General features: G+C 42.5%; 1 protein-coding gene and 1 long non-coding RNA gene across 6 annotated transcripts in view; one reads left to right on the top strand and one right to left on the bottom strand.

Annotated features, from left to right (window-relative positions):
• The window catches only part of NHS (NHS actin remodeling regulator), a 347,396-nt gene that overhangs the window by 2,108 nt on the left and 325,093 nt on the right, over window positions 1-20,195 (bottom strand). For all 5 annotated transcript variants that reach the window (XM_079911197.1, XM_079911200.1, XM_079911198.1 and 2 more), the window contains exons 4-8: window positions 12,282-12,344; window positions 10,087-10,279; window positions 6,886-7,017; window positions 2,902-5,886; window positions 2,475-2,601 (exon numbers count right to left, since the gene is read on the bottom strand). In XM_079911197.1, coding sequence (XP_079767323.1) covers window positions 2,475-2,601; window positions 2,902-5,886; window positions 6,886-7,017; window positions 10,087-10,279; window positions 12,282-12,344 — 3,500 coding nt within the window. The remainder of the gene's footprint in view (window positions 1-2,474; window positions 2,602-2,901; window positions 5,887-6,885; window positions 7,018-10,086; window positions 10,280-12,281; window positions 12,345-20,195) is intronic.
• Window positions 1-20,195, top strand: part of LOC307180768 — a 97,327-nt gene that overhangs the window by 5,222 nt on the left and 71,910 nt on the right. The gene's annotated exons all lie outside the window — the stretch shown is intronic.

The raw sequence follows: 20,195 nt of genomic DNA, 5'->3' as shown, positions 1-20,195 counted from the left end.
CCCTGTCTGATGGGATCCTAAGCATTAGGGCTGTAGGGGTGAGGATTAAGATACATTGCTTGCCCTCGCAGGACTCACAGCCTGAGGGAAATTCTCCAGTAACCAGCGGATATGAATTAGGTTTTGGAAATGACCATTTCAAATAATGACTAATGTGGAGGCTAGAGGTTCTAGGGGAGGGCTTACTGGGAAGTTTCACAAGAGTACAAGAAAATACTGCTCTCTGACTCGTGGTTAGAGTGTAGGTGGTGAAGGACGGTCACTTTTATTCAACCTGTCTCTGCAATACAGATGAAATCCTCTGATGCCTGGGATTGGCTTCCAGTGAATACCAGGAGAGCAAAGTGGAAGGAGGTGTGGATGGGACAGGACTGGCCATAGGCTGACGGTCGATAGGCTTGGGTGATGGATATGTCTGTGTGTGTGTTTGGCTGGGGGTGGGGGCAGGCAGTGGTGCGTTACACTATTCTGTCTACTCTTAAAATTCCTCCATATAAAGAAATTTCTTACATGACTTCTTGAGTAAGTCAATCCATTTTGGCTGCAGATACCATTTGCCATAGCTGCCCAGGAATATCTGTGTACAGTGTATTAATCAGGAAGCCAACTTTCTGGAGGAGCTGGAAACCTAGACCACCTCTGGAGCTCTGAAAGCTCTGTGCACTATAAACTCTCAAGAAAAGAAAATTTTTATTGTCACTGTGCTGCACGTAAATAAATAAACAAACAAACAAATTCTGCATAAATGTAAATCTAAGATTACCAAACTCTGTAAGTCTACCAAACCTAGGCACCCAGCCATCATTATTATATTATTTCTTTTGATAAATAAACAGGCATAAATTTCGTAAACTTAGTCACTGAGTCAGCATGACCCAGTTCATTGCTACGTACTGGCAGCATGCTTTCTCACCAGCCTAAAAACCTGTAGGTTAGAGAAAATGTCAGTTGTGCAGTTGGACTCCAGCCTGATTATGGTGCACTGAAAGCTTCGTGGTTGCTATCTCGTGTATGCCAGTGTCTGGCACTCTAATAGGGTAGGGATTTCAAACTAATGTCTGCTTTTAGCATCTACCATATTCTAGACACAGACATGATATTTTATCATCAAAACTGAATATGTGAGCTATAGGTATCCCCAGTTACAGCAAGGGAAATAGGTACACAGGTTTTAACTGACTCAAGACTGGACAGGAAGTGGCAGCATTGGGATTCAATTCCAGGTCTTTCTGACTCTACTCCTTCCATTCTGTCCACTCTTCAAGACACTAGCATTTGGTTTTTTAACTTCACAGCATTTAATAACTTGTCCTAAGGTTGGGGATAAAAGGGGGTGAGGAGAATATAATCAGGGACAAAGAAAAATAATGATTCTACACTCTCCAAGTGGAGACGTGAGCCTGCCAAGGTCTACACAGAACGTGTTTGTGATTGGCTCGTTTAAAAGAAAAGTTGTTGAAGGGCAGTGTTCCTTCTTTGTGAGAGAACCACATCAACAGAAAACACAAGTTCCCCTAAAAAGTAGGATCCTGGGAAAAACAGTGGTAAGCTGCTTCTAAAGAGCTTGCTTCAAAGAGTATAACTTCATGAGGTAGACAGGACAGTCCCCAAGCTTTGTCCCTTGGGAGTCGCATCTAGGTCACCAAGGCCTAGTGAAGTAGGCAGTGGCAGCTGTGAAAGGAGTAGCTGTGTTATGACTGGATAGCTCAGTCTGATATGGGTTCAGTTTCCGAGGGCTAGTTCCTGTTTCGTTCTTCGATCACAGGTTGTGAGGAGTATCCTTGCAAATAGGGGCCTCGATCACAGGGGTCCAGGGGTCAGATGAGAGAATATGAATGGTCAGCATGGATGCAACACTATCCTGGAAAAGCAGCCTAGAGGACATCCCCTCTTCATGGGATATGGAGCATTACAGTTAGAGAAGGGCAGTGTTAACTACAGAAATGGAAGTTTTAGGAAGAGAGGGAAGAAAGAGAGCAGTGATTAGTTGTTGTGAGCTATGAAATGGGCAGGTTTATATACTGTTTTGTCTCAAACTTGGGGCTGTGTTTAGTGAGTCACCTTACATTTACCCCTGATAGTGTAGGATTATAGCTTTGAGCATGTGTTTTTAGGTTAAGGAATTATTTAAATGTCAGAGATTACACTAGAGTTTGAGCTTTCACCCTTAAGTTACTTGACCACAAATTGTTTTCAAATTAAAAACTTGTTTCAGAATGTCTTTCCTAGGGGAAAAAACAACAGCTTCCCTCAGCAGTTCTTAGGAAAGTCTCTCAATTGAGGTCTACCTAACTGTATATAAGGCCACATATTTCCCAACTTGAATATAAGTCTATCAGTTTGATTTGGAAAAATAATTTTACTTTGCTTGCTTATGTTTTTTGCTGAATGTATTACAAGTACCCAAGGCTTTTCCATATTTGCATTTGATGAGAAGCACGTAAGAAGCAAAACCTTTGTTATTGTTGCCTCACCTGTGAATGACTGCAAATAAATCCTCCGTTGTTCGAGGTTTATTTGGAGACACAAACACACTTTCTGCTTCAGCCTGAGAGTCTTCACTTAGTGGTGAAATCACAGAGTCATCACTCGGTGACGATTCTTAAATTAAGAACAAAAGCATCTTTAGGAAGAAGTCACCCAGCACGCTGCTGGGCTTCACTGACTCAGGGAACAACTAAGCAACAGTTACCTGACCGCCATTTTTAAAAGGAAGGAGCTGTCTGTCACACTTAGTCCCTCCATGATAAAAGCTTTTATCTTAATTGTTTTAATAAGTGAAAAGAAAGAGGGAAACCAATAGCCAGGGCTGTACTGTATTATGGGGAAGGTAAGAAAGAAAAAACTTCAGGAGGTGCCACGAGACACCTTCCCATCGTGACAAAGGTGTCAACAACTGACCTTTCAGCGAAACCTCGTCCACACTTCCTTGGGTCTCCTCTGCTGCTCCGCTGTTATCAGAGGCACTTTTGGCTGAAATACCTGAAGCAATATTTTCCTGCTCAGAACATTTTTCAGGGCATGGATTTACAGTTGATATCTCTGCTTCATAGCTGATATTCCCAGGCACTTTGTCATGGTGGCGGCTCATCCCAAGTTGATGCTTAAGTTGATTGCTTATGTCTGTGACTCTAGTTGGTGAGTTGGACTGAGATGTGAGCACGTCCACAGACACAGGGTATGCAGCTTCCTCCCGGTCTACAGGAGATACCTTCTGGACCTGCGCTAGGGCTCCATCTGGACCAGCTCCACATTGTAGCATTTTACAATCCAAATCATTTGGGCGAGCAGCAGAGACCCTCTGAAATCCTTCTGCGGGAAAGTCACAACTTTCACTTGGTGTGTTTTCTGGAATAGGCTCACTGTCCATATGTATTTGGTCTTTTGTGCCACTTGAATCTAGAAGGTTGGTACCAGCTGAGGTTACCATTTCTGGATCACAATGATTCTTCACATCAAAAGAACGTTTTTTTTCTAATTGTAGTTTATCTGATTCCATCTCAACTGCAGAGGAGTCTAAAAAGGACAATATGGTGTCTTCAGTGGAGTACTGACGTGATAGTGATTTCTTAGTCATATGTGGCCTAATCTTACCTGGAGACAGGGCAGCCATGGTGAGAGTGCTTTCCTCTAAGTAGGGGAGATCTGTGTTGTTGCCTTCTTTTTGCTTAACTTCTTCAGACCTACTGATGGACCTAAGGTTGACAGATTTCAGGACTGTTGGTGTAATCGCAAGAGACGGTGGAGGATTTGACCTCAGTGTTTCTCCTACTGCATTTTGCTTATTATGACTGAAAACATGCAATGGGTGACGGTGGTGGAATGGTTTATTTAAGACATTATGAAGAGCACTTAGGTCAAGATGGGTAGGAGGTATAATTGGAAGTTCAAGGTCTTTACCCAGTGATAGAACTCCGTCTTTTAAAGAGGGTTGCTGTAGTGAGGATTTCCTTTCTGGGACTTTTGGTTTTCTTTTGCTACCTCCAGGAGACAATGGGCCAGAAAAGAAAGCTGTAGGGAAAGAGGACGTTGGCGTTTCAGACTGGCTGGAGTAGCCACTTGACGGAGATGCCAAGCCAGCCAGCTTTTCTGGTGAAGCCAGTTTAAACTCATTGTCAACAGAAGGAAGGGAGGGGGTGGTGGCTCTAGATTCCGACTGGGATGTTTGGGATTCCGAGCTCTCTGGAGATTTGATGCATTCGATAACTGTGGTACCCGTAGCAGTGCTTGAATTAGATAAAGATCTGTAAGGATCATTTGTTTTCAAGTCATTTAGAAGCCAGAGGTCTGCATAGTGAGTTGATTCAGCACCTTCATCTTTGAATGGTGGAACATCTGGAGTGTCTAACTGAGGTTCCTTCATGCCATGTTCACTCTGGTTCATCCAAGAAGGTTCCTGCTTGGTGGGCAGACTGGCATTTTCCATTCGAGAAGGCGTGTTGGAGAAATCAAGAGGCAGCTTCATTTCCCTGGAACTGTGAGGCGGGAGCTGGCCACTGCTTATCTTTGGTTCTTTCTTCTCAGAAATGTCTGCATTTCCATCAGACTTCCTCAATGATGAGCTACGTTTAGGTGGAGTCGGCTTTGCCTTTGGTTTCCTGAAAGAGATGCTTGGTCTCCCCTGTCTCCTGTGGTCTAAGTAGTCCTGCCAGGCACAGTCTGGAAGAGTAGGAGGAACCCCGACACCCTGGCCATTCTCTGGGCCCAGGGCTGCATAGTGACAGACGTAACTCTTACTACCTTTGAGACCACAGTCAAAGTGCATGGAGGTGTAGTATCCTTCTGTGTCCACCGAAAAGTGAGAGCTAGTGTCTGCTTTGTCCGATGGAGACTTTTCCAGAAAGCTGTCATAAGTGGCCATGCTCGTGAAGCTTGGGCAGCCCAGGCTGTCTGCCTTGGGACGCTCAGGGCTAAAATCCTGGCGGCAGGAGGCATCGTGATGGTGGTGTAGGTAATTCCACTCGCTGTCACTCGTGTTGCTATTGTTGGGGTCATCCAACAGATCTGCCACAGTGGAGGTAAAGGAGTTTGCTCGGTGGCCCCTCGCTTTATCCAGGTGGTCGTTGTACTGCTCTGTCACGAAGACACTGGCGTCCTCATTAGCGTGAGGGGCTGTGTTTAGTGACAACTCCGAGTCACAGTGTGAAGAGCCAGTGAGGGGAGGAGAGGCTGCAGGAGGGATTGTCTCTGAGGTCTGTGAGGGGCATGTGGAGCTGCTCCCACTCCAGTTGCCACTGGATGACTGGTGGTCATCTTTCTGGTCCATGTGGCTGCTGAGGAGGACGCCAGCCGTGGAGATGCAGTGGATGGGGCTCCCAAAGGTGTCCGAGTTGGAGGAGATGTCACAGCTGCCAGAGTCGGCAGCCATCCGGGGCAGGCGTGACCTCCCTCTCTCACTTAACTTGTGCTGGGGGCTGTGAAGATGTTGAGAACAGGCCAGGCTCAAAGCAGGCTGGTGCTCCTGAGCACTCGGGCTGCTGGGGGCCTCGCTGCAATCGTTGAGGGTTCTTTCTTGGTCTCCCACGAAAGGCTCCCCCTCTTCATATGCTGAGGGTTTAGCACCAGCTTTGGGCTCAGCATCCCCACCTCTATTGCCCTCCCTGGGAAGGCTCCGAGATCTTGTGCGGCTGCTCACTGCAGGAGTAAACATGGTGTCGCCTTTGTCTGCCAATGCGGAAATGTTGCCAGCAGAATGAGAAAGGGAAGCTGCAATGCTTTGACCCCTCTGAGCTCTGATTCTCCTTCTGGATGGAGCAGCGATCAGAATGTCCTCAGTTTGGCACTCCGAGTCCCTGGTTCCAGACCTCCTATTGACAGCGTTGGAAGGATCTGGATTTGTGTGCACAATCACATTCCTTTCCCTGGCCACGGGCGATTCATCAGAATCTAGGGCACATGGAAAGCACAGTGAGATACTTCATACATCAGCAGATAAACAGACATTCTGAGAGATGTCCACAATTCTGGGTGCCGGCATGTTGGAGTTTTTTCTTACAGAAAAAAAAAAAAATCAGCATATAAAATTAGGAGCAAGTTAAAATGCTTTGGGCGGTCTCTCTCTGTCCCTTTACCTTTCTGACTCTCTCTCTCTCTCTCTGTATATATACACAGATACACACACACTATATGTATGTGTGTATGTATACTAAGGGAAGATAAGCTCTTAGATCTTTTGTGAATTCTCTCTCTCTTCACGATCAAATTACTTTGCCCCAGTAAGTGTCTACTATTTTTTTTTTAACCAAAATACATCTTATTTTCTTGGCCACTATACACTTTTATTTCTCAGTATAAACATAATGAAATAGAAATCATAGAATGCATTATATGAAGTAAAAATCTTAATTACAAGAGATGCTATCATCATAATAATTTTAAAAACCATAGGAAGAGATATCTTAAACACATTGAACAGAAAAAAATAGAAAAAACGTCACCAAGGGTATCATATTATGAATAGTCAATATTTAATTGAGTATGCTTAAAGTTTACCTTTTAAAATAATTAATGCCATAAAAGTATATCTCTCTCCAGATAAATGTATATTTCTCTAAAAGAATCTTTCATTGCATCTTGTTAATTTTTACTTAATTTCTGCCTTAATAATACTTTTTAAAAATAGCAAAATATTATATTTCAGCCATAAAATCTGAATGTATATGGCTAAATCCATAAGGTCGAGCCTTCACAGCCTGGAAGAATGGAGATTTAAAAAGTAATACCACCTGGCTTACTGAACACAAAACAAGTACACATCATTTCAAAACCTCTACGAGTTACAACGTTGACTATTTTTAAGGAAGCTGGTTAAAGGCTGGCTTCCATTTCGTCTCCTTATAATCGGCACCCGACAGAACGTTAACCATTAATAGTTTTATACCACACCTATTTCTTGTTGGACTCTTCTGGGGATACCCGAGATGGTTTTCCTCCTTCTCAGTTTTCGTCTCCGCTGTAGTACGGATTGTGAATGAACAAGAGAGCAGCGTATACTAGCCTCTCTGTCAAAACCAACTCCTGCAACCCACAAATAGGTCTCATTAGCCTCTAGAAATGGCAAACAAATTTTCATTTGCTTGGAACACAGTGATATTTATTGATTGGAACTAAAGGAAGAGTTTGGATTAAGCCTGTGAACAAATATAAGGGAGCCCTTATTCAGCTCTTATTTAAATTATGCTGCAGTACATTAAACTTTACTTCTAAATGCAGCTCTCCACAACAGCTTGCACTGCCAAAAGTAAGAAGCAAAGAAGGAAAATCAAAAGAAAGAGGAGAGAAAAATAACATCAAAGAATCACTCTCACACAGAAATGGCTCCTTAAGGACTTACAACCTTTAGTTACTACTCTTTGCTGGTCTCTTTCTGGGCTCTCTGAAGCTGATATCTTTGCATAGTAGGTACATAGCCAAGATGTTAATCTGAATTAGTTCAGCTAACATATCCTGACCCATTTCTGCATTAAAAGTGTCATTGTGAGGGTTTTTTTCCCCTCTACCTACTCTGCACTCTGCCCAAGCCCTACACACACACATACACACACACACACACACACACACACACACACTCTCTCTCTCTCTCTCACACACTCACACACTCTCTCTCTCTCCCTCCCTCCCCCTCTCCCCCTCCCCCTCTCCCTCTCTCCCTCTCCCTCTCCCTCTCTGTCTCTCTCCCTCTCTCTCCCCCTCTCTCTCCCCCCCCCTCTCTCTCTCTGTCTCTCCCTCTCTCTCCCTCTCTGTCTCTCCCTCTCTGTCTCTCCCTCTCTGTCTCTCCCTCTCTCCCTCTCTCCCTCTCTCCCACCCTCTCTCCCTCCCTCCCCCCGCCCTCTCTCTCTCTCCCTCCCTCCTTCCCTCCCTCTCTCTCCCTCTCTCTCCCTCTCTCTCCCTCTCTCCCCCTCTCTCTCCCTCTGTCTCTCTCTCCCTCTCTCCCTCCCTCCCTCCCTCCCCCCTCCTCTCTCCTCTCTCTCTCTCTGGAAACAACAGCCTAGAGATGTATTTTTAAAATCATCATGTAACTGTCTACTTTCCTCTGCTGACTAAATTGGGCACATTTTGGTTTAGCAGCAGTGTCTTATCAATATAAAATAAAAATAAAAGGCAGTCCTCAGTTCTTCACTTAAGTGGATCTATCTTCTGTACCAATTGTAAGTAAAGCTGGAATTCCCAGTCTTTACACGTGTCTGTTTTCTTTTGTAAATACACGGGGGAAACCATGACGCTTGTTAGTTTCTCTTTCCATAATTACATTATTGACACACTACATGCAGTCCTATCAAAACTAGAATGATGAAGGAGGAGGTGAGGAACTTGAACTCCTGCCTGGCACAGGCATGTACCAGGAACTTTTCATAGTGAGCGCTGCTTCAGAAAGCCATAAGCCAAAAGTGCTTTGGGATCTGGTTGCTTCCTCGTGTATCCTGACTGTTAAACATGGGGCAGGACGGCATGTTAAACTTTGGTTCAGCTATACAGTAAAGCAGTTTGAGTTCTGCTTAGCTTTACAGTGACAACAGTTTGTAGAACTCATGTTGAAAAATCTGTATGAGATGTCATATGTTGAATACTTTCAGTACCATCAGAATTCCTCCTAATGAAATTTTCCTTTTTTAGTTCTAACCAAAGATTAAAATCCTTCCTTTTGATCATAATAATTATGTTACAGGCACAGGTATTTTGTGTCATGTGGACATAGTTAACAACTTTCTCACTAAAGCTCTTGAAATCAACATATAATCTAGGCTTTAGTCTGAGAGTTCCTGAAATAAAGCAGGAGAGAGCTTCCCTTTTCCTGAATTACAAGACCCATACTCGAAGGACTAAATTTGAAAACAAGACTTTACTTACAGTGCCATGAAGAAAGCAGGTGCTGCTAATAATCAGATGTTCCCAGAACTGAAAGTTAGTTTAAGCGGAGCCAAAATGATTCATTCTGACAGCTGAACTCCCCTAAGCCATCTCAGTTAGATTACGGAGATCAGATAAAGTGCACATCTTTAGAATACTTTATCCTACAAGTTGAATAGGTCATCAGGAAAATTAAGTCCCAGCTCACAACCAGCCGATCACCTAGAACTCCTTTTGTCAGGAAGAAAATAATATTTACCCTGATACCTGGTCACCATTTGCTCCCCACTTTATATGAGACAAATTTGAGTGACGTTAATAATAGCCATGTCCAAAATGCATCTCGAGCAACATACAATCTTTAGTTACAAGGCACCAGGATGGAAATCAGTCATAAAGTGGCCATTCTGAGATTTTCAATATAAGAATAAGTTAGAATTTAACTATTAGAGATGCTTAAAGAAAGCCCAATGGGTACATCATTTAATTCCTATCTTTGAAAGTTAGAATATTTTATAGCATTATTTTACTTACAACTAAGGTTACCACATTCTAAGATCACCAATTCTGGATTTTACAATTGCTGCCAGTAGACTTTTCAAGAAAAGTCCACACAGGCTTGCCTTCGACCTAGACTAATAGCCAAACTCTCAATACACAGGAGGAGGAAAGCAGAGGGTGAATGGAAGCCAGGCTTGCTGCGTTTAGAGTAGAATTCAGCCTTCACCTATGAATCCATGTATTTTTTAGGTCAAACCCCCCCCAAATCAATGCAGAAGTGTAGACGATCTCTGAAACAAGCCTACCTCCATCCAGGAAGCATGAAAACAGATTTTATAGTTGGTCTACAGGATCACTAGTTGCGGTTTTGGAAACCTGGGGCTTGCTGTTTTCTCTCTTGCAGTGCCACGCATCATTATCATGTGATTAATCACTGCCGTTTTCTCCATTATTTCAGTCAGCTATGGCCAGAGAGCTATTTGGTGACTTTTTTTTTTTTCCAAAAAGAAACTGTCCATCATTTACATAACAAGCAGCCCAGCGGAACATAGGCAAATTGATGTTCAAAACCTGATAAAAGCATATTGAACATCTTCTGGGTCGTATTCTGATGAAAAGGGTATCATGTGTTTACAAAACGTATTCTTAACTGGTACACCAAGCAGCACAGATTTTGACCATATTTAATACATGGAATATTCTGACCCCACTGCCCCTAAGAAAAAAACAGAACGATACCAGTGACATTGATGGGAATAATGCAAGAAGAAATCACTTGGGCATCTTGTTTCATCTTCTCCTCCGGCGTCGGGAGAGGTAGTGCTTTGCTCCAGTTGGTCTGCTTGTCCAGTGTGGAAGGGATATTGTGTACTGGGTTTTTCGGCCTCTGCCCTAGCATGACATCTGTATCTTCGTCCTCCGGGGGATGGGACTGCAAACGAAGTACATTCAGATTCAGACTCAGCCATCAGGGTTTATACGTAAGCACATATATATTTCAGAGTTAAGAAAAATGAGGTCAGAAATAAGCTTTCAGGTCAAAGGAAGAATTCCTAGACGTAGTTAGTAAGTACAACTAACTGAAAGTTACGATTTCAGTAGTCAAGCAACACAAAAGAAAAAAAATAGGCTAAACATGCTTTTCGGGTCAAAGGGAATTAATTGAGAGACAAGGTAGCCAGAAATCCCCAAACTTCAAACTGAAGAAAGATGTGAGTCTCTAATCCGCTGAGAGGTAGATTCACTTTCTGGATAGCTGTCTCACCATAAATTCCTACTCAAACTCTTGAAAGCTCTAGGTGACTAGGATCAAAGGGAGAAGATGATTTAGATGCCTATGAAAAGGTTTGGAAAACTGGCCAGAAAGCCTGGAGTCAGGAGACATTCCAGAACACATAACCAGAAGGACAAGCCGACCTAATCTGAGAGGCCAGATTCAAATACACGGAGTTAATTTTACTGCAGGATGATGGCATTTGTGAATGACGTTTTAAAATGCAATTTTGTCAACACTGTGCATGTGGAAAAGCAAAAGTGAAGAATCTCCTCCCACCGACGATAGTGGAAAATACAAATACTGTTACTGGGGGAAAAGATTCAAGTGGGTTTCATTTTCAAATTCCGAAGAGTAAAATAGTCCTAGTTTATTTTCTTTCAGCTTCGCAGTGCGAAGCTTTTCTTCCAGCTGTGTATTTAAAGACCTTGACTTCTATGTGATATTTGCAAATTCTCCATCCAAACCTTTGATCGATTTTAATACTGTCTAACTTTGATTTCAGGGTTGGGCTCCTAGCCCAGATTATTAAAAAGGCTCCATCCCAAGTTTGATTTCAGGGCTGGGTTTCTAAACCAGATTATTAAAAGACTTAGTTTTTGCTGCTGAACCTAGTTTTATTTCTTCCCACAATTTGTTGGGAGGTGGCTGTTAGTGTAAAATAAGCATTTTTCCCTCTTATTCCAGTTAGGTTTTAATAATATTGTCCTAAAATCAGGATCATTAAAAAAAAATTCTCATTCTTACATTTGGAGGCATCGTGCCCTGTTGACTCAGGATTTCACGTATTGTCAAAGTCCCCTTAAAGAGAAGATTCCAGAGCCACTTGTTTTAAACTAACCCCCAGCATTTGCTTACCTTGTCAGAGGTACCTGCAAAGCCCCCCAGCACACCCAACAGGATATGATTACCCCCCTTGAGAAAAAGGTGTTCGCCATGAACATTTTTAGTACAACATTGCAACCTTCTTTCTCTCTTCAGCTTTTGTGCAGATTCCCAGCAAAGCAAATAGCTCAAATAAAGTTGGAGCACAAAAGACTTTGTTTCCTAGGTAACTTCCAAAAAGGAAACAAAAAGGTTTGGTGTGTGCCGAGAGACAGAGAGGGGGAGAGAGCAGGAGCTGGAGAGAACCCCCTGCCCCCCGACACACACCACAGTCCACATTTTGTCAGCGATTCCTTCCTTGAATAACAATGGACTGGGAAACAAAGAAAGAATAGTGACCTGACTGCAGGCTCTGGCCGGCAGCCAAAAGCACTTTTTATTTAATGGTGACAGGGACAATTGGCTGACGGCGAATCCTTTTGTACTGTTCTCTTTTGCTTTGAGAAGCTGAACCTTTACAGTTCTAACAAATATAGGGCAAGTTGAAATTTCTTTTCTCCAAACTGCAGAGTCCAGGGATGGTGTTAGGTGACGCCTTGAACAAAGCCTTAATTGCAGCTTGGAGGAGGGGGGGATGTAAAAGCCAATGATATTACTGTCTACTTTATATTTTATTTAATTCAAGTTAGGAAAATACCGCTCTTTAAATTGATTTAAAAGAATACCTGTTAGTTAGTTAGAAACAACACAGTTTGCCATAAAGAAAGAGAGAAGAAAGTGAAAGTGTATAGAGAGAATGGGATAGGCTGTGACGGAACGTTCTCAGAACCAGTACCTTTCTACTCCATGGGGTCATGTGGCAACATTCAGTGGGGGAGGGCGAACGGGTGCTGTTAAACTATGAACATGAAATGCAAAAAAAGAAAAAATTAAAAACATGCACACAACACACAGTATCTGGTTAAGTCAAATCTATGATATTAATGAATGAATACATTGGGGTCACTCCCTTCCTTCCTTCAGAATGCGTCTTGGTTTTATGAGAAGTAGCATAAGTAGTGGTTATGGTTAAGAGCACAGATTCTGGAGCTAGACTGAGTTTGAATCCTGCTTCTACCACTTATTTGCTGTGTGACCAGGGGCTCTAAGGTCAGTTTTCTTGTCCTTAAGATAGGAAAAGAATAGTATCTACCTTCCAGGGCCATTTTGAGGATTAAATGAGTAAATATAAATAATAGGCTTAGAAGAATCTGGGCACTTAAGAAGCTCTGTGGGTTAGTGTCAGCTACTGTTCCTATTACTATTATCCTTACCATGTAGCTGTAAAATATCTGTGAAATTGTCTTTGTAAATTGTAACTTTGTATCTTTTAGATCCCAGTGCCATTTGCTAATTTGGGAAAGACCAAATTATCTTCTTAGAGTGAGTTTATTTTCCTCTGAACTCTTCGGAAGAAACTTTCTTGTGTATTATTTCCTCCTCTGGACTGCTCCAAATGTGCCCCTTCCTCATATTCATAGTCTGTACTTGAAGACAGGGCCGGTTTCATGGGCATGTGGCCTGTGTAGCCACATGGGGCGCCACGCTCAGAAGGGCTCCGTGCTGTCACCGTCTTGAAATGCTTAGTTGTTGAGTAATGGGTCCTGCATTTTCATTTTGCACTGGGCCCCACAAATCATGTAGCCAATCCTGTTAGGAGACTAATCTAGTAACCAGAATCCCCTTTGCAGGATCTACTTGAGAAGGACAGTGAAACTCTTTTAAACTCTAAACCATGTCAGCTTTGGATTCAGTTAGCCCTCTAGTACAGCACTTTCCATATAGCATTGCTTTACTGTAACATGAATTATCCCTGGATGTGTCTTTTCATCTATTAGATTATGAATTCCTAGAGGTCAGGGGCCATATTTAATTTTCCTTTCAGTCTTCCATGATGTCAGCAAAATGCCTCCTCATTGCAAGAACTCAACAAATTATTTGTGCACTTGAATGATACCAGCTCTGTGTGTCTTAACAGTGATGGGAAACCCAAATAAAGTAAGGGTCATGCTCAAGATCTCAGGAGGAAGCAGACACCACGGACTTCAAGGGTACTTACCATCTTAGTGCAAATAGGTGAAAACAAATAGAGGAAACCACAAGGAATGCTCGGTTCCATCAGAGGCTTAGCATTGGTGTATGCAGTTCTAGTTCTTCTTAAGCCTATGGCGGGGGAGGAACACTCAAGGTCTAATTCTGTTCTACGTTTCTAAATTTTAACTGACAGGGTTGCTCATTAACTTTTAAGCAAAGCAAATGCCATCTCCTCAGGCCCAGTTAACTTTGATCTAGATCGTATTTAAGAAGATAATTTCATAGGGTCTGTGGCTCCCACGTTGAAAGCGATCATTTTGACAGATGTGGTATATGTGGCCAGAGACTAACTTGGCTCTGTCATAAGAATCAGTCATAGGTAGTGATGTGCAGGTCTCGAGTAAGACGCTATAGTGTGCAAAATAGAGAACTCATGGAAGTAGGAAAAGGAACCTGAATGCAAAGCCTACATGGAAATCGAACCTGTTTCCAAGAAACAAAAGGTGTCTCATGAAAGGATTTCAAAAAATTACACAGGAGGAAACTGCAAGGCAGAAAATATATTAGTGATGTTAATATAGTAATTTTGGTAGTTTGTCTTAAATCTCCTTAGTCAGCTTTCCTGTTGAGTATTTTTTCCAGGAGTGAGGGATGAGGCATGGTTTTTATTTCTCATCTGTTTGAGAAACGCCCCCATCCCATTAAACAAACATGAGGTAACACCTGGAAATGACTAAGGACGGCAAGTCCAGAGAGAGAGCTCAGACCATTCAGTTTTGGTCACCATCATTAAATCAAGGTCTGCGTGGGTTACACTCCACAGAAGATTCCTTCTCAGCTAATCAGCGTCTCCACTCTTCTTTAAAATTTAATTTTTAAATGGAAGTATTTACAATATTGTGTTAGTTTTCAGGTGTACAATCCACTCTTTTGATAGTAGCTCCAACCTCCAGCTTGTGAGGGCTGAAACTAGGTACTCTTGAGCTCGTGTGTGGAAGGATTGTGTTCTTTGGTTCCACCACCTAGACACAAGCACTCAAGCCCCTGCAGATGGTCTGTCTGTGTAGAGTATTTAAGTTTATAATATTCACGTGAGCTATGGTTTTATTCTTGCCATGAATTAGTAACTGCCTTAGTGTAGTGTTTTTTTAATATACATTTATTTTTATTTATTTGTTCATTTATTTATTTATTTTTGGCTGCATTGGGTCTTCGTTGCTGCGCGCAGGCTTTCTCTAGTTGCGGCAAGCGGGGGCTACTCTTCGTTGCAGCGTGCGGGCTTCTCATTGCGGTGGCTTCTCTTGTTGCGGAGCACGGGCTCTAGGTGTGTGGGCTTCAGTAGTTGTGGCGCATGGGCTTAGTTGCTCTGCGGCATGTGGGATCTTCCGGGACCAGGGCTCGAACCGGTGTCCCCTGCATTGGCAGGCGGATTCTTAACCACTGCACCACAAGGGAAGTCCCTAGCGAAGTGTTTTAAAGCATCCTCTTTCCTGGGTATTTGGTCAAAGGAAATAAAATCATTCTGATTATTTCTGATTAGGTTTTTATATGGCAAATACAATAGTCAGTTCATACAGTTTTTTCTTAAATTATCTAAGAAATAAAACTGCAAGAGAACTGCTACCTTGGGGTATCTCTGCATGGCCCAGCATGCTATTCCTTAACGTAGATGGATAAGGTTAGGAAAAGCTACATGCTGATCAAACTTGTGTGAACTAAATTATTCTTTAAAGGCTCTATTTAAATTAATCCTGTTGCTTATTTCAGACTAAGACTTGTAAGGGCAGGAACCATTTCTTGTTCATAACTGTATTCCTACTGCCTCAGTAATACTCAGTAAATATTTGTTGTACTGCTAACACCCCCGTGTGCCTGGCATAAGCAAACAAAAATCTTCTATAAAGAAGCTGTCAAATTATTTCTACATACAATTTTTCAGTATAACATCCAGCACAAAGTCAAAGATAACAAGGCAAGGAGGAGACAAATCAGCATGAACAAGAAGCATCCAAAACAGCAGATGACAGAAGCAGACCCATGGGGAAATCTGCTTTTGGAATTATTACTCCATGCACGAGTAGCAGTGAGCAACATTGGCTTCCCCAGAATAAGTGTGTGGCAAGATTGTTAGACCACTCATTCATTCATTCGAAAGCACTTCTTTGATGAGGGTCAGAATCAGCCCCAGTATAAACAAATTGTCAGATGAAAACTAATATCACCTTCATGAGTTATATGCGTGTTCACTGTATGGTTCTTTTGACTTTTCTGTACTTTTCATGAAACTTTTCATAACAAAACATTGAAGAAAGGTGCAAAAAGAAATATCTCCTTCCTTTTCCAGGCTTCCACTCTGGCCCTCCCACTGATTTTGAGAGGCCTCAGACTCCGTACTGCACCATTTTAGAATCAGCCACCACCAGTCATCTTGTCCCTGACAAAAGATGCTTCTTTGATGCTTTCACTGCATTTCTGTCCCTGCTGGCCCCATTAGTTATAGCCTCAAATTGTTACCCTAGCTTCCTATGGAACTCCTTCAACAAAAGCTGGAGTTATAACCAGTGTTCGGAACAAGAAATAACAGACATTATACTCAAAGCTGTCAAAGAAATTTCTTTGGTGAATGATGAAGGAATATTTTCCAAACCCCAGTTTCTCCTTGTGGTGTGTGTGTGAGAGAAAAGTTAATTTCTCCACTTTTGTGGCTATGAACAAGTATTTCTCCAAAGATCTCAAGACTTTCTCCAGTCTTTCTCTTACTGCCGAAAGAAAAAAAATAATCCGTCCACAGTTTACTTTCTTTTCGGTTTTATTTCATACTCTGATGGGGGCTTGTTTTGCTTCAGAACTTTCCAAAAGACATCTGTTAAAATGTTGTGGTAATTCCAGCAGGAAGTGTTTTGAAAAATTGGCTTTGGTTTGTGATCTAACCGATACCACATGGCATTTATAGCAGTAGACTTTCCGAGCTGATTTATTACTATCATGCTGTCTTAAACATGAGAATTGTTTACTAGAGAACGGATGCCGTGGCACACTGGAATACAGGAGTAAAACCTTAGAGCGAAGATGTCCACTGCAAGCCATGCTGGGTTCCTAGTAGGTGAGCTGAGATCTTATTCTCATTCTACCCTGGGGCTTGTTGTCCTTAGACCGAGTCTTTGCATTTCTGCACGTATTATGGCCTGTCTGTGAGATAGAGGGGAACTTGGCTGCCTCAGATTTTTCTTCACTGGAGTGTGTGTATGTGTTGTACATAAATATGAAGTGCTTTGATCTTTCTGGAAGGCTTAAAAGAGTCTGGCAATACCTTCTTCACATATCGCTCTTGCTGCTACAATTACATAGCACTGTTATTCCCTTGAGAATGTCCCAGAGTCTCCTACTGGCTCACACTGGGCTCCTATCTTCCAAACATGTTCAATAACATCACGTTAAACTCCTACTGTGCTTCTCCCTTTCCTTTCTTCTCAACTCCAACCTTCACCAAAGTGTACAACCATGGGGAAAACAAAACGATGAGGGAAGTCAAAGTTTAGGGCCCATCCTAGGCTTTCCCTGTCCCTTTCCTGGTTCCTCCTTTGTCACCACTCTTTCCCAGGCAAAGCAAGGCCTTCACTCTTCCCCAGAGGGCCTGAATGCAGCACCCCACGTGCCCAAACCCTTCACGCCACTCTCCCAGCCAGTTGCGAGGCTGGAAAGAAGCCTGCAGATGAGCTCACATCAACGTGCTGAGAACTCCTGGTGATAAACCCAAAGGAATAAATCTCAAGCAGAATTCTGGACAGTGGTTGTAGGCTAAGAGGAAGATATTTGAGAACAGGTGCCTACTGAGTTCTTCTTTTAACCACTGTATACACTAATATCTATTTAAAGTGCTAAAATACACAAATATTCAGGACTGGGAAAAATGGCCTTATCATTGTCATGTCTGCTTTTCCAAGTCATCCCTTTATTTCTTTTATTTATTTATTTATTAAAACATCTTTATTGGCGTATAATTGCTTTACAGTGTTGTGTTAGTTTCTGCTGTATAACACAGTGAATCAGCTATACGTATACATATACCCCCATATCCCCTCCCTCTTGCATCTCCCCCCTTCCCACCCTCCGTATCCCACCCCTCTGGGTGGTCACAAAGCACTGAGCTGATCTCCCTGTGCTATGCGGCTGCTTCCCACTAGCTATCTATTTTACGTTTGGTAGTGTACATATGTCCATGCCACTCTCTCACTTCGTCCCAGCTTACCCTTCCCCCTCCCCGTGTCTGCAAGCCCATTCTCTACGTCTGCATCTTTATTCCTGCCCTGTCCCTAGGTTCACGAGAACCATTTTTTTTGTTAGATTCTACATATATGTGTTAGCATACGGTATTTGTTTTTCTCTTTCTGACTTACTTCACTCTGTATGACAGACTCTTGGTCCATCCACCTCACTACAGATAACTCAGTTTTGTTTCTTTCTATGGCTGAGTAATATTCCATTGTATATATGTGCCACATCTTCTTTATCCATTCATCTGTTGATGGACACTTAGGTTGTTTCCATGTCTTGGCTATTGTGAATAGTGCTGCTATAAACATTGGGGTGCAAGTATCTTTTTGAATTAGAGTTTTCTTCAGATATATGCCCAGGAGTAGGATTGCTGGATCATATGGTAGCTCTATTTTTAGTTTTCTGAGGAACCTCCATACTGTTCTCCATAGTGGCTGCATCAATTTACATTCCCACCAACAGTGTAGGAGGGTTCCCTTTTCTCCACATTCTCTCCAGCATTTATTATTTGTATCAATAGAACATATGTCTACCTTTAAATTCCCTCTTAGGTATACGGAAGTAAGAAATATGAGTATGTCCACAAAAAGCCTTTCACAAAAATATTTACAGCAAGTTTATTCATAAAAGCCTCCCCCCCCCCCCCCGCAAAAAGAAAGCCCTAACTAGAAATATCCACCAACAGCAGAAAGGATAAACAAGTTGTGGACTACTGTATTCATACCATGGAATACTACACAGTAATAAACAAGAACCTGCCATTGATACGTATAACATTGACCTCAAAAAAATCATGTGGAACGAAAGAAGCCACACACAAAAGAGTACCGTGCTCATTCACTTTTGAATCCCATTCTGTTGATAGATTGATAGACATTTTGTGTATGAGAGAGAGATCTGCCCCTACTGAGCAGAGCTTGAACAGCGGTGGCAATGGCAGTGGTGCAGTTTTCACCCTAAGAGAGGCTTTCTGAAAGACTGGAACTGCAGAGAATCTCCCTCCTTTTGATCTCAGCTGGAATTGAACAAAAATTCTTAGGGTGATGGAATGCAAAATGATTGTATGTATTTCAAAGTTCAGCAACCCTTTGTTTAACGGCATTCTATTAACGAAGTAATTTAAATGTGCAGAGCACAGCAAAATTGCATTTTGAAGCCTGTGTGGAAAGTAGTCTCCATGCGAATGGAAAAGAGGACTACAGGCAGGCTGGGAGGAAGCACACTTCCCACCGCCGCTCAGTTGTTTATTCATGGGAACTGCTCTGGACTGCCAAGAACACAAAACAAGGCTCACTGGACCGCAGTCACTGTGATGTTGCTGCCAGTGAGTATCTTATTCATCCCCTGTGGCCAGCTTTGCCAATTAGTGGGGTCACTGCCAAGGTCCACTCAGCGTCAATCCTCAAAGGTCGCTAGCACCAAATAAAAGCCATGAGTGGGGGAAAAGCAGGCCAGGCTTTGAAGTGCAGGGCAGAAGGAGGCTTTGAACTGCTGCAAACAGCACAAATACCCTCCCCTAGATCATAGGAGCTGGCAGTGTGAGTCCCAGAACAGACCAGAGGCGTAGGGAGGTTCCTCCCTCACCCTCTGTGCCTTGCCCTCAGCTGGGGTCTCCGAGGTGTGCGGTAACCGAAGAGCTATTGAACATCCGGTCTCACGCCAAGGGACACTTTCCCCTTGTAACTCAGGCCAGATGTGGCAAAAGCTCCGTGGAGTCATACTTGACCTTACCACAGCAGATTTAAAAAACAAAAACAAAAAGGCGATACTTCCTCGCACACAAGCCATGCATGCTCCTTCTTTACCTTCCCCCTGTTTTTTTCATTTTTTTAATTGACTCCTTTTTGAGTACAGCTCTATGAATGTTATCACATGCATAGACTCCTGTAACCCTACCACAGTCAGGATTCAGAACATTTCCATTATCCCAGCAGAGTCCCTCGTGCTATCCCTTTCTGGTCACAGTCTCCCCCTCCTCCTACCTGTGGCAACCCCTAGTCTGTCCTCCATCACTATGGTTTTGTCTTTTTGAAAGTGTCATATAAATGGAATCATACCTTTTGAGACTGGCTTCTTTCACTCAGCATAATGCCTTTGAGATCCATCCTTTTTTGTGTGTATCAGTAATTCGTTCCTTTTTATTGCAAGTAGTATTCCATTGTCTGCTTATACTCTGAACAATGAAATGTCTCAGGCATGCAAGAGAATGTCAACCTGAGAATGTTCTGTAATGATGTGTACAAACAAGTAATTTTATTGGCTGTTCCACAGTCAGGCTAATGTTTTAAAAAGAAAGAAAGAATTCCAAAGCTAAAGTCTGCAATAGGGAATTTTCTTTATTTCTCACAATATTTAATATGAACCAGACTCATTGGGTAATTCTTTCCTTAGCTATTGTGCT

Source organism: Stenella coeruleoalba, assembly GCF_951394435.1.
Source record: "Stenella coeruleoalba genome assembly, chromosome: X".
NCBI classification, from domain to species: domain Eukaryota; kingdom Metazoa; phylum Chordata; class Mammalia; order Artiodactyla; family Delphinidae; genus Stenella; species Stenella coeruleoalba.
This window is presented reverse-complemented; position numbering and strand designations above follow the sequence as displayed.